Source organism: Chelonia mydas, chromosome 10, assembly GCF_015237465.2.
Source record: "Chelonia mydas isolate rCheMyd1 chromosome 10, rCheMyd1.pri.v2, whole genome shotgun sequence".
NCBI lineage: Eukaryota > Metazoa > Chordata > Testudines > Cheloniidae > Chelonia > Chelonia mydas.
In genome coordinates this window covers 3,060,611-3,075,291 of record NC_051250.2, presented here as the reverse complement: position 1 = coordinate 3,075,291, position 14,681 = coordinate 3,060,611, and the positions used below count along the sequence as shown (strand labels likewise).

Below are 14,681 nucleotides of genomic sequence, written 5' to 3'. Positions count from 1 at the left end.
CCTAAGTCATTTCCTAAGCCCAAGGCAGGCTTGGTCAGTATTTTGTTGGAATGCTGCCAAGAAACACCTAGCCTCAGGAAATACTATTGGGATTCCATGAATGACACTGTTCCCTTTCCCTCACTACTGAATCCATTCCAGAGCTGAGTGTTAGGGGCTTGGTGCTGCTGAAAGAGCTGTCTTTTGGATGAGAAGGAAAACTGGAATCCTGGCTACTTAATAATGAATAATAATTAATACCTATTTCTTACATAGCACTTTGCATCAGTAGATCCCAATGCACTTTACAGTCTTTATTGGATTTATTCTCTCAGCACCCCGGTCAGGGAGGGCAGTGCTATTATCACAGATTGGGAACTGAGGCACAAAGAGGCTAAGTGACTTGTCCAAGGTCACACAGAAAGTTTGTGGCAGAGCAGGGAATTGAACCTGGGACACCTAGGCTGGTGCACCAACCACTGGACAATCCTTCCTCGCAAAAAAAAAAAGTGTCTGGTTTTTTAGTTCTGGTGCCTTGCCAAATGCCTACTTGGGTAATTACATTTTGTAGCCCTAAATTCCCTCTCTAGGTTCTGTTGGATACAATTTTCTTGATTTCCTGTCTCAAACGGTTGTGCAGTATTGCAATGCACTGTTAAACAGCTGCTGTGTTCCACTCCAGAGGTGGCTGTACTTCAGTGGTAGGAGCAGTACAGTGTGACTGTGGCAAAGTAATTTGACCTCTTTGTGCCTCAGTGTACCCAAGTATAACATTTGAATAATATTGCACTCAAAGAGGGTGTTGCGAGGGCTAAGTACATTCATGTTTGTAAAGTGCTTTGAGATTCTCAGCAGAAGGTTCTATAGAAAAAGAAAGTATATGATTTTGTGTATATTTGCTATTCTTAAAAAGAATCCTTCACTTTAGAAATTATGACTCATGAGAGGACATAAACCACATCCAAAAGAGCAGAGAAAGGTCTAAAAGTCTCTCTTTGTACTGATTAAATGTCAGGCCTATTGAAACAATAGAAGCTCCATGATAGTTTATTCTGTTTATATTGGGTTCAGCACATTTGAGAATGGCAAGGGTAATGATAAGCTGTGGTTCAGCCAGGGTATCTTCTTCTGAGAGCTAAAGTAAGTACCCTCTTCACCACATGGCTTTTCAGTGACTGTAGTGTTTTTGTAAATTTAGTCTGTTAGGTCTGTTTTATTCTGAGACAAAGCTGTACATATGCTCCCTCACACATTCCTTTTAATATTGGTCTTGGTGGGTTTCCACTCATAATTCACACTCTACGCTACCTCGCTGATCTGGCCTTATCAGAGTCCTTCCTACTGATAAAAATAGGATGCAGAGTCCAGGATGCCCGGGCAATCGAAGCTGCAGGTATACAGGGATCAGAGACACAAAGATTGAACCAGTTCTTGAGGTCTGTTCAGGCAAGGCTCGCATTGAAGCTGATGGGAGTTTTGCCTGAGTATATGTAAAAGTGGAACTGTTAATAAAATGAGGGCAGAAGGTTTTGAGGATTGTCAGGTATAGCTATAAGGCTATGCATGTTAGGTTTTTTTCCTAGGTTTGTTTTAAAGGCTAGAGACCCTTTGGCCTTGATAGTTTGTTTCTTCTCTAAGGGAAGAAATTCCTTGTAGTTACAGGGATAGGTGTTCGCAAAAAGAAAAGGAGTACTTCTTTTTGCGGATACAGACTAACACAGCTGCTACTCTGGAACCAGGGATAGGTGTTGGTGGACTTGAGTCCTTCTTGTCTTTTCACAGCAGACTTGGCTGCAATCATTCCCAGCTCTTTAAATCACTTCTCCTCTTCATGCTGGAGTTCAGATTCCCCCAGAGGTATTATGGCTGAAACTGGATTCAGGTGCCTAAACCTGATGCTAAGATTCTGTGTTACCTCCTGTTCTTTATCCATTTAATAATCTCTTTCCTTTGTGCCCATGTGCTGCAGATTCTGAGTCTGCTGACTCCCCAAACCCCTCCTCAGCCCTCACCTCCCTGCAGTGGGTGGCAGAGATACTTCCTTCTAGCATCAAGATCCAAGGAAGGACCTTCAATCAGCAGCTGGAACGTCTGTTGACACCACCCGAGCGCTACATCATCTGCAAATCACTAGAAGGCTTCTTCCAGCATCGGTAACTTGTTAAATGCTGTACTCCTTTAGTTGGTTGTGTTGGTGTCCCTGATTACAATCTGCTTCTTGGATCAAAGCACTGAGTCTCGGTATTGATGGCAGATGACAGAACAAGGAGAAATGGTCTCAAGTTGCAGTGGGGGAGGTCTAGGTTGGATATTAGGAAAAACTATTTCACTAGCAAGGGGGTGAAGCACTGGAATGGGTTACCTAGGGAGGTGGTGGAATCTCCTTCCTTAGAGGTTTTTAAGGCCCCGCTTGACAAAGCCCTGGCTGGGATGATTTAGTTGGGGTTGGTCCTGCTTTGAGCAGAGGGTTGGACTAGATGATCTCCTGAGGTCTCTTCCAACCCTAATCCTCTATGATTCTATGATTGGAACAGACATCAGCTTTACTGACCATATCAGCATTACCTAGATACCTGCACTGTACTGATTATGGGGATTAAGGACTTGATCCTGTAAGATGCTGAGCACCCTCAATGCCCACTGACTTCACTTAGAGTTGAAGTCACTCAGCACTTTGCAGGATCAAGCCCAAAACTTTGTTCTTTCCCGTTATGCCTGGTCCCAGAGTAAACCTGGGATGGATTTGTTGAGTTGTTATAAGGCTTTGAAGGGATCTTTCCAGAACAGTGTAAAGGATTCAACTGAGATTTCCTTACTTTCTTGGCTATGTTCCCCAACTATCTGCGGGGCCCTGTATCACAGTGACTGTTGCTCTGGATGAGGAGATGTGGCCATTGCTCCCATACTGAGATATTCAGGGCTGCTGTTTAAGCAGCAGCTAGAAAAGGGTGCTGGAAGGCAACATGAGGTGCAGTTTCTCTTCTCCCACAAGTGATGAGCATCCACTAGGGTACCGATCTGTATTCCATACCTACCCTGTACATATCCATCAGAGAAAGCATTGAGGTAACAGGGTGGAAAGCCCCATCTGGCCAGATGCCCAACCCACTGAGGGGTCAGGGAATCATCCAAACTTATTACCTTCTGAGATTCACCCATAATTGCCCCTTATTCCAACAAAAGTTACCTTGTTCTTTTCATGCAACTAGGGGTCTCTGGCTGCCTGGACAGACCCTGAGCCAACAGCATGTCCTGTTCTTACAGTCAGCCCCTTTTGTTTAGTTTTCATTGCATTTTATTCCTCTTATTGCTCCTTTCAGCATTTTGGCAAATGTATTCCCTTGGCCTTAGCACAAGAATGCCTCCCGCTGGCAAACTTTTCTTCCTGTAATTGAACACATCCTCTTCGCTCTGCTGCAGGCCTTGAAACTGATCTTATGGAGGCATTGAGAGCTTCAATAATGCACTTGTTTTCTACCCTTGACCCTTACCCTTTTTCAGACAATGCTGATAAAGCCATCATCAGGCCTGACATTTGGATATTAGGAGTGATAATGTCCCCAGATGGGCTGCTCAGGACCATCTTTCTTAGAGCCCTGGCATTCATTGGGAAAAGCAGCCTGGCTCCCCTATCCCTTCCACTGGATATTAGTTACTATGGCAAGTTTACAGGTGTAAATGCCAGTGGTCAAATCCAGAGCTCCTACCCAGAGTTAGTCAGGCAAACTTCTGCTGACTTCACTGGGAGCTTTGCCTGAGTAGAAATGGAGTAGGGAGCGGATTGGCCCATTGATTTCACTAGGAGTTCCAAGGGAAGCTTCAGAATTTAGCTCCATGGAAGATGAGGGACTGTCCATGGTGGTATAAGCTACTAAATAAAAATGCACCAATAACAGTACTGTTCATAGCACTTCTCCTTCATTTCTTCTTCACCTTCAGGCCGCAATGCTGCACACACTAAAATCAATGGGAGCATTACCATCACCATCAGTGAGTGCAGGATCAGGTCCCTGCTTCGCAGCGTCTCAGAGCTCAGAATTCCACACCTGATTAGATACCTTTTAGCACCTTGGCGCTGGCTGAATGAGCCCTCCTTAAACACAGATTATGCTAATCCTGCCCTGATTAAGCAGCATTCCTTGCTTTGAACTCTCATGAGGCAAGAACAGTTCTGTATGGATTCCCCAGTCACGCACTCCCTGACGGAGCAGAGGATGATGTATTCTGCATTTTGTTTCAATGCTGGTCATTAACAAGATGCAGTTTTGCAGCCTATAGGCCTGATCCCAATTACATTAGGAGTTTTGTCCCTGTCTTCAGTGGCAGCAGGATGGTGCCCAGAGATATTAAATGTAATGAGTCCAAGGCTTTGTCTACACTGGCAACGGAACGAGAAAACTTTTGTCATTCAGAGGTGTTAAACCCCCCACACACACACACCTTGAAAGACAAAAGTTTTGTCGATGAAAAGCACCGGTACTCCTGCCGACAAATTTTGTCAGCGGGAGAGCTCTCTCCTGTCGACAAACAGCAGCTACACTGCACGCCTTTTAGCCGTGTTGCTGAAAGGTGCATAGCGTAGACAAAGGCTAACCCTTCATCCCCCAGGTGCTGCGTTACACCTGTGGCTTGGTCCTTTGGGTGCACCAGCTCTGATAGACCAGCTCTAGGCCACTGCAAGAGACATGGAGTTAGACTTGGTGGACTAGTGGTCAGATCAGCTGTCACACCTCCTGTGTTCTCATTTGATTTTGTTTGTGTGTAGTTTGCCAGGGGTGTTTGAACATGAGGGACAGCAAAACAGAATTAGCTGCTCAGTTACATGCTAAAACATTGGAAGGGTCAGAACTGTATGATATAACGCTGCCTGTCACCAACTGACATGCCAGATGTTATAATCCCAGCGTCTCTGTCTCGGACAATGATTGTATTGAGGACTGCAAATGGCAAGCCAGGAGTATACATTGCTTCAATTCCCAGCATCCCTCGGGAGGCGAGTGCGGACGACTGGTAGACAAGACTCCCAAGTTTTGTTTTCAACTCTGCCACTCTACTCCTGGCTTCACTTTGCCCTGGGCCACTTCCTACTTACTGCCTGTCCAAATCTTACCTCTCCCTGGGGTTTCTCCTTCTTCTTCCACCTGTCTCTAGGCCTCCTCCCAGGCCCTTTCCAGTAATCTCTTCAAGCCTGCTTCCGTAGTTCAGATAGGCCTCAGCCTTAGATCTTATCTCAACCTCACACTGACCCAAGAGCAGTGCCTTTTATAGCCTAGCCATCACATGGTCCCTGAGTCACATGCCCTGGGACTGCTGTAGAACTACATTTCCCAGAATTCTCTTGCTTTAAAGAGACAAGTACCGGTGCCATGCCAAATGGGCGGGCAGTGCCTGCTTATAAAGGGCCCAGTACAATTACACAGACAAATAAGAGACAAGCCCCTGGCTACAGGAGCTAAAATCTAAAACCTAAAATATAGGACAGAAAGTGATGAAACAAAAAGGGAGTTTTCATGGGAAGGAATACTGTAGGTGATCATTGTCTTGCCTTCTCTTTTCACCTGTGCAGGAACATCGATACTCTTATAGTGGATGTGTACCCTGTGCTGGACACACCAGTCAAGCAGATCATTTGGCAGTTTATCTACCAGCTATTGACATATGAAGAGCAGGAGCACTGCCAGCAAAAGATTGCCAGGTTCCTTGGTTACAAGTTGGTGGCAGGTGAGAGGAAAGCTCCTGTACTCTGACACGTGCACGCTGTGTCTCTTGACGTCCCTGGGGATCAGGACTTGTTGCATGTTATCACATTGTCAAGAGCTGCCTAAGATTAGTGGAGGTTAGGTTAAATATCTTGTGTTGTGCTAGGGCTAGAAAAAAGTGGTGAATTCTCATTAGAAAGGGTGGCTTGCCATCCTTTCTTGAATGGGACAGAGCTCTGGGGCCTGATTCTCCCATGCCTTGCACCTTGTATAGTCACTCACACCTGTGAAGACTGGGTGTAAAATTCTACCTGATCAGAATGGCAGTGTTGTACATCCGCTTTGCACAGGTGTAAATGACTATCCATGGTATAAGACAGTGCAGAATCAGGACCCTCAGTTTCTAGCCCTGATCATTCATGAGATATTGATCTTTAAACTTGGGACTGGTCCAGGACTGAAGGCTGCTCTTCCTGCACCTTGGACCAGTGTAATTTTGGAAGAAAACTTCACATTTTGGGGGAAAAAAAGAAAAATATTTTTGTGGTAGGTTGTCTTAAAAAATGGTGGCTCTTTGAAGGCTGCTCAAAAGCGTAGCATGATAGAAGTCCCAGGAGTAGATGAATGGTTTAGTGGGCAGAATGCATCTGAGATAGTCAGAGGTAAATAATGGATGCAATTTCTTCCCTGATGTCACCAACATGTGGCATAAAGAAATGTCTACAATTAGGGTTCAGTTAAAATTAAGGACCATCAAAAGATCACACAAAGAAAGTGAGAAACATGCTTGATTCCAGTCTCTGCCTAGGAGGCCCCTGCCTAGGAGGTTTTGTTCTGTCCCGGAGATTTAGGGTGGCATTAGCAAATCACATTGCATCCTGCAGTGAAGGAGTCCGCACCTACCTTTTCTTCCTTGTCACTAGCTGTCGTTGCTGTGGCAACATACAAACCAACTGTGGTGTGCTGTGGATTATGGGCTTCACAATCAGACAGCAAAAAGGCAGAGGGTAAATTTAGAATGAAAGGTTTTAATCTTTGTATCTAGATTTGTTAATTACTTTGACATTCCTGTGTTTTAAACCGTTTACATTTTGCTGATAAGTTTATTTTAAACCCATCATGGCTAAAACTGCAGGAAAGAGTTTTCAGTTTGAAGAACTGGAGGATTTGTTGAGGCACCCTTTTTCTTTCTTTCTTTCTTTTTTTTTTTACACACCATCTGTTTACGAAGGAAAAGTCATTTGTGTAGGAGCAACCAGCTCTTGCAGTGTAGGCACACATGTTCTGAATTGTGCATGCAAAAATGCTTGTGTATTTGCTCACCTAATTTGCACATACAATTAACATGACTGTGTTCGTGCATTCAGAATAAGTGGGCAAACATGCATATTGTTACATGAGCATTCCAAGCAGTGAGGCCCTGACATTCAAAATGAAGACTTTAAATGATATTATTAACATCAGAATGATGTCAGGAGACAGATCAGAAGTCTTGATTTCAGTTGCCTGTTTTCACTTAGTTTAACACTTGTAGAGAATAGGTCATACTTTCCTATTCTATGAATGCAGTTTTCAAACATAGGCATTTAAGTTGCGCAAGTAAAATGTGCTACAAACATGTAATTGAGCCCACTATACATGTATGTGTTCTTTTTCATGCACAGATATGTATTTTACAGGTGATGCTATTTGAAAGTTAGCCCTTTCCCCGTGTATATGGTTAGATTAGATATGTATCTACTTCAGGTCATTTGATGTGAGCTTGGGTTTCTGAATGGATTAATAATGTTGTTTGGCACATACACATCACTTTTGATCTTCAAAGCACTTTACAGATAGTAATTTAAGAATGCCCTACACGGAGTCAGCATTACTGGCCCTATTCTACAGATGAGGGAGGTGAAGCACAGGGTGTTGAAGTGACTTACCCAAGGCCACACAGTTTCAGAGGCAGAATTGAAACCAGGAGTTCCTGGTATTCAGACCTTACAATTAGGAATCGATGGATGTGCTCCCTTCCATAAAAGGTCAGTCTGTGCTCATGTGACTTTCCATGTACTCTGGTACAGTGTGTGCATACCCATGTTTGGGAACATGAAGGCCAAACCGCCCCAGATTTAGGGTAGCTCTTCATTTGATCTGGTTCCAAACCAAATGGTCGTCTCCACTGTGGTAATGTTTCATGGATGTCTGTCTGAGTGCCTACCTGCCAGGCACTGAACACCATAGCCTCTAGGTTCTGATGTAATGCTAAGATTATTTTACCCAACACCAGCATCAACCCTGTGGTTTTGGAGATTTCTTCTTACAGCTTGCACTGCAGTATAGACTGCTTTGCATGCCAGGAGCCCATCCCTAGAGGGCAGAGAAAGAGAAGGTTGACTCTTTCCCTCTGGAGTCATTCCTGATGAGCCATATATGCTGGGATCCTGTCCCCATGTGGGGGTGGGATTTCAGGCTCACAGAACTTTGTGGTCAACAGCAGCTGCAAATTTGAATGTCCCTGGGGTTGTCCCTCTGTAATTAATAGGAAGATGGTAGGTGAGGAGCACTGGGAGCCGGTGCATCTTGCAAAGACAGACCGTAACTTATAAAGGCTCTTTGCAGCTGCAGCAGAGCCAGAGGCAGAGGAACGGCACCGGACTTCAGTTCGAGGGGCTTCAGTATGTCGGGGAAGCATTCGAACGCGAGGCCCTGAGGAAGGGGGGACAGGAGGTAGGTAATTCATTGCTCTGTTAAGATTCCCTTTGGAGAGCTCCTGTGGCTGTTTCCCATATATCCTGGGCCCAGAGGACACAGATCCAAGATGCAGGATTTCTAGCTGTTGTTCCAGCTCAGTCCTTGATTTGACACTGGTCTAAATAGCAGCACTAGGTACAATCTAGCAGAGAGACAGGCTCACAGTCCTTGGCAGCAAATCCACTTTTGTTCAGACAAGGAACAAAGTGTTTAACATCAGAAAGTCCTAATGGAAAAGCTGCCTGGGTGGAGGCTGTAAGTTGTTTGTTCAGGGTCCCTAATGTTGTTCAGAGGGGCAGCCAGGGAGAATTACAGTGGGCCGCCAGGCCAGTGGATTAGCAATAATCATCTAAACAGCCCCTGCACTGAGGCTCTTCCAGGGATAAGCCTCACTGCAGCATTAAAGGATGAGGCTCACTTCTGTCTGTTGGATCCGTAGTTCTTTCTGGATCTCATCATTGCTTGTCCAGACCTCCCAAGGCTCACACCTAAAATGGTGTTTGGAAAGTCCCCAGGACCACAAACGCTGGTTCTGAAGGAGGTCTTGGCTTGTTAACCTGTCCAGCCACTCTCAGTGCATGAGTTGCACTGAGGGATTGATATAGCCTTCCTTCTGTCCTCAGCAAACACCTCATTCCTCCTCCCATGATAAGCCACAGCCTCCTTACCTTCCTTCAGGGCCTCCTTCCAGCATCCTGAAACCCCTGCAGCTCTCCCTAGGAGAGCATCACACTGCTGCTGGCTCCATCCTCCCACCTCAGTTCTCTGCCAGATCCCGCTTGATAGTTTGGACATGCAGTCACAGCCAGTTCACCTCCCTTTAGCAGCTGGCACCCAGTGCGGAATAGAATTCTAACTGTGGCGCTTTCTCACTCATTGGTTTCTCAGCACCATGCGACTCACCATAACCAGCCATGTTCCTCTGACGTAACAGCCTCAGGTGCCTCTAACCTGGAGGATAATGGGGCTTTTAAAAATGGGAACCTAAGTCCTCATGTGAACTTGTCACCATTAACAGGGACTGTAGTGTTACTGAGCTGTCAAAGGAGGATGCTGTCAGAGCCGCCAGTTAGAAGACCTTTCTACTGGCAGAATCCAGTAACCTGTTGCTGAGGGGGATTTCTGGTGACTGACATTAATGCATGGAATCCAAGACAACTGCATTAGCCAGAGGGAAGCCTCACATTCCAGACAGATATATGGCATCTGTTAGGTTAGGAATATTGTCCTCAGCTGCCCTTTTGAAAAAACAAAGCAGGAGGAAAGCGTGACCTGTTGTCCTAATAATATTTGGAATGAACTAGTCCCAAACTGAAAGGAGAGTGTTGGGAATAGACAATACCTAGCAGATTTCCAGATGTCTTTATTGCACAAACCACATGTTTAAAAAGGTTTTCGAGGTCAAGGTGACAAAGAATCTAAACTGGAAGATAGTATCAGCCTGTCTGCTATTTACTGCTAGTGAGGAGTGGCAAAAGTGCCAGAGATTCAGATGAACACCCAAAAACAGGGGCTTCTTTGAATGTAACCCAAGCTACCCGCACCTGCTGGATTTGCAGGGTGCCTGGTGAATTTCTGCTTGTTGAGCTGCAAATCCTAAATTCTTTCTCTAGATTTTACTCAGGCCTTGCTCAGGTGTTTTACCTATTGATTTCAGCGGGCCAAAGCCTAAAGGCCTTACTCAGCATTTACTCAGGCAAACTTCATTGAAGGCAGTGGGCACTTTGCCTGAGGACTGAGTGAGGACCCCAGGATTCCAGTCCCCAAGAAGGGGAGCAAAGGTGGCATTATGCATAAACTATAGTGACCCTGTAGGGGCCATCCGGCTGGCCCAGGATCACTGGAGTACAAGGTGTTCCAGCCATGTCCCCTCCTGCCCCAACACACACCTGGAATGCTGGCTCTTCTCCATCTGGGTGTCCTTTTATAGCACAAGGGCATGAGATGGGATGGGGATCTGTCCCTCAGCTGTATTTTAACCCCTCCATGTCCAGCAGGAAGTAAGAAGCCCCTGGAACTCCTCTGACCATGAGCAATAATGCTGCAGGGTGGGATGGTCTGACAGTGTTTGAACTCAGAGTTTTTTGTTAAACTGATTTGCTCAGCTTTAAGTTGCAGCCCATCTCTCCCTTATGGCTGATCTGGTTCTTTGGCCTGAGGTTAATGGTTTGATTGGCCGCCGTGGCCACTTCTCCTGAGAGCAGGCTCAGACTCCCAGTTCTATTTAGAAACGCGGGTGAGTGACTGCCAGGGAGGAAACGCTTTTTAATCCCCATCTTTTTCCAAATGTTAAAGAGCCTATGGAGAGATTTACATTCCTTTCAGCCCAGATATTTTTATCTCCAAATCTAGGGCCAAATTCAACCCTGGTACAAGCAGGCACATCTCCAGAGAAAGCCATGGTGTGCCATGCACTCACACCAGGTCTGACTTTGACCCATTTGCTCTGAATGGACAAAGTCCAGCTATTAATGGCAACTTCAGAAAAAACACTCTGATGCATTTGGCACAGAGGAAAATGAGTTTAGGAATATGCCTGCTAGCCTGTTGCTAGTGGAGTGGCTGTCCTAGGAAAGCTGTTCTATCTGCATAGTCCACCTTGTAACCCTGTGAGTCCCAGCGCTTACCTCGTCTCACCCTCACTGTTCGTGCTCCTGCTTTTATTCTGGTGACAGCTCAGAATCTGTGGCACGTGCTTTTCATTTGCAGTGATTCTGGATTCATCTGTTATCCAGCACATGACAAATAGGGTGAAGTGTCTTAATGAAACAATATCCAGGGATTTATTAAAAAAGGAGAAAACCTTTGGTGTTGCAGTAACAAGATGCCTTGATAGCACCATGATGGATACATTAGAAATACCTATTGACAAACTGGGTAATGTTCCTTCCTCCCAACGTTGTACTAGAGACGATGCAACTGGTGCTGAAAATTTGTGCAACACCAGTAAAGTGCATCATCGATTATAGAGTAATAATAATGCTAAGCACCTGTCAAACAGTGAGAAATTACATGAACCCTCACACCAACCCACCAGCAAGGTAGGCAGGTGAACACTAATATCCTCATTTTATAAACACAGAGAGGCAAAGTGTCTTGCCCCCAAGCATAGGACTAGCTGTTGAAATGCAGTTAGCACTCTGGTGTTCCTTGCTGCCAGGCTTGTATTCCAATCACTAGACCACAGCTAATTCCTCGTGTGATGTCTGGTGTCTCCATGCTAAGTGTCATAATTTAAATATTTTTGCACATTTGCCTGTTCTACACAAATATTTTCCCTAGTGAGCGACCCTGTCCTACAGTGTAGATGCCAATTTAAATGAAGCTTTTAACAAATTACCCACAGTGCAGCAGGAAATATGTCATTTTCTTCATCATTCATTCAGGGTTTGGGGACTGTACAGTCCATAAAATCTGAACTATCCTTGTTCTGCATCCAAAGGTTCCACTGAAGGGAGTGAGATATTTGGGTCCACAGGGAAGATGAGATCAGGCCCTTAGTCTCATGTGAGTGGATGTTCCCTTTTCTCTGAGTAGTGAGAGGTGGGCAGGTGCAGCAGTGAAATCAAAGGATGCTCATACAGGGGACATCACTGGCAGTTCTTTCCTTTCCCAGCAGGTCACAGTGACACCGGGGAAGTATCAAGTCGACTGACGCCTGGAGAGAGGCAAGCGGGTGACGGCACATCCCTTCCAGAGACTCCCAACCCCAAAATGGTTTGAACCTTGGCTATCTATGTGTGCAGCTGTTTGGGTGGGTTTTCTGTGAGGAAGGTGGCGGCTGGGAGAGAGGAGCTTTCCTGGGCAGCGTCTTGCTCAATGAATATGTAACATTTTGACTTCACAGGGCAGCAGAACAGTTTGACTTTATTTTAGGTTCACATCAGAAGGTAGATAAACAAGGGAAGGGTGCTAAGGGAGCTGCATGCAAATGTTTCATCTTGGTATCTGCTTCCCATGCCAGACACAATCCCTTCAGCACCTCATCAGAGTGGCTCTCTAAACAAATTACCCTGGCAGTCGGTTGCTTTAACAGTACTGGCATCTTTCAAAGCCTTGGTACAATCTAATCAGGGAGCGTGAACTGTGTGAGATTCAGAAAAGAGGGAATCATCTTCCTTTAGCGCCAAATGCTCCTTAAAAAAGGGTGATTTTTCAATGCAATCAATAATAGAGAGCAGTTGGGATCAGGGATGGGACACAGAGCATTCCTCCTTTACGTCACTGGTTTTCAGACACTTCCAGAGTTGGACATTTATGGTTGTTTTTTCCCTTTTGCTTTCAGATGTCGGCTGTCTATGCAGAGTTAGAAAATCGCCTGATCAGCAGCTTTGCAGGAAAGATGGCTAATGCCACCACACACAGAGATTCACCCCCTGTCCCAGACCAGGCTAACGCTGCAGGTAGAGGCTTTCTTTCTCCTGGTTTTGGGATGGAGGCAGTTCATTTGCTCTAGCTGGTATGATGACCTGCAACATGCAGGTTTGGTGCTAGTTATGCAGTCCCAGGATTGTGTTACATTTCTCTTTGCACCTGGGATCAAGTCACTTGAGGTCTCATGACAAATTACTGCATGGGCTCCAGGAGGGTGAAATCAACACAGGTTTATTGCAGGCAGTCATCCCCTTTTGGGGAGAAAGTGGGTGAAGGGCCTGTTGATTCCCCGGTCATACTCTGACCTTAAGCAGGGCTTGGGCAGGACAACAAACACAATCTTCCAGGTCCAAAAGAAAAACACGTTAGTTGTGTGAAGTGTAACCGTCCCTACCTACCCCCAGGGAGACTCTCTCCAGAGACTGCTAGATGCTAGATCCCAGCCACACTTTCTTTCAGGTAGTCTATAAACATCCCCTGGCTGCATCCACTCCTTCTTTCAAGGAGCTAGCTTAGGACGTCCCCTCTCTCTGCTGGTCAGCCACTACTGAGCCGGGCTTTCCGCCTTTTAACCTTCCCTCCAGGCTTGACAGCTCTCGCAGGTGTATTGGGGCAGGGCTTATGGAACCCAGAACCCTAATTAACCCCTTCTTGGTCAGTGTGGGGTCTGTGCACCACATCACTGCAACTTTTTATACGAAGGAAGGCAATGGTGCAGCCTATGAGTCTAAGGGGGCCCACAGAGTTCTAGAACGTGACCTTCCTCTTCAGTGGGGAGGATTGGGGAGTTGCCATGCTCTAGTTTGATCCAAGAAGTTTCTGCTCAGATCAGGGTAGATGATAGATGCTGGCAACTATCATCTCTCCAGTCTGCACCTTTATATCAAGGTTGCTGTATTGTACACAGACATTGGAGCTCCAAACAGTTTGCTCTAGTGACCCGTGGCTGGGTGAAGTCTAGGCATCCGTGTTAGACCACAGGAAATGTTCAAAGCCCTGCTTTTAAACGAGATGTAGGCTTGGAGGAGTCTACTGTGCAGCACTGTTTGTTTCCTGCAGGTGTTCGAAAGTCGGGGACGACGATCTCCTGGCAGAGTGATCCTTTGCCATCCCAGCAGTGCTATTACCACCCACACAGCAGCATCCCCTCCCCCAGCAGCACAGAGTCCAACCCCTACGTCAGCCTAGACAGCAGCCCTGCCCCTTCCCCCAAGCACATGGACTACACGCTCAGCCCACTGTCTCAACGGAAGAAGCTCTTCACCTTCTCCAGGCCACCACGGAGCCGGGACACAGATCGCTTCCTGGACGCCTTGAGTGAGCAGCTGGGACACAGGGTCACCATCGTGGATGACTTCCTCACACCTGAGAATGACTACGAGGAGGTGAGCAAAGGGAGCTGGACAGGGCTGCACACCGGGCTCTCCTGGGCTCCCTCAGGTTGGGTTCCCTGTTTGGATGAGGTACAGTCGCATCAGACTCAGATAGCAGGAGGGAGAAGCTTGGTGGCTATATCTCGGGGAGGCTCCTGCAGAAGTAGCTGGATGGGGACAATGAAGGAGACTTCTGAGCTGTACAGCAACACTGCGATCCTAGGGCCGAGAGCTCTCCCAGGGCCTGACTGCACTGTAGAGGTAACTTCAAGTTATCTACACTTACATTACTGCTCTCCAGTCAGCCTAGCTTGAGTGAGAGTGGCCCCACTGAGGCTGCTGAATGCACACGGGCGCTGCACTCCTCCCGTGAGGCGCTAAGATCATGCTTCTTTGCACGGCAGGAAGATGTGAATTCTTTCCCAGTGAATTGTGTCCTAGGTGCTAGCCTGTGTCCACACTACAGAGTGGTCATGTTAATGGCTGACGAGTTGTGCTAACTCGAGCTTTAGCCTGT

At 46.3% G+C, this 14,681-nt stretch overlaps 1 protein-coding gene across 7 annotated transcripts in view; it reads left to right on the top strand.

The window, feature by feature from the left end:
* Positions 1 to 14,681, top strand: part of LOC102948041 (Grid2 interacting protein) — a 104,662-nt gene that overhangs the window by 72,181 nt on the left and 17,800 nt on the right. For 5 of the 7 annotated variants that reach the window (XM_043524332.1, XM_043524334.1, XM_043524335.1 and 2 more), the window contains 6 exons: positions 1,949 to 2,132; positions 5,546 to 5,700; positions 8,286 to 8,393; positions 12,034 to 12,134; positions 12,703 to 12,820; positions 13,851 to 14,176. In XM_043524332.1, the coding sequence (XP_043380267.1) occupies positions 1,949 to 2,132; positions 5,546 to 5,700; positions 8,286 to 8,393; positions 12,034 to 12,134; positions 12,703 to 12,820; positions 13,851 to 14,176 (992 nt within the window). The remainder of the gene's footprint in view (positions 1 to 1,948; positions 2,133 to 5,545; positions 5,701 to 8,285; positions 8,394 to 12,033; positions 12,135 to 12,702; positions 12,821 to 13,850; positions 14,177 to 14,681) is intronic. The other 2 variants (XM_027821051.3, XM_043524333.1) reach the window with 1 other exon arrangement.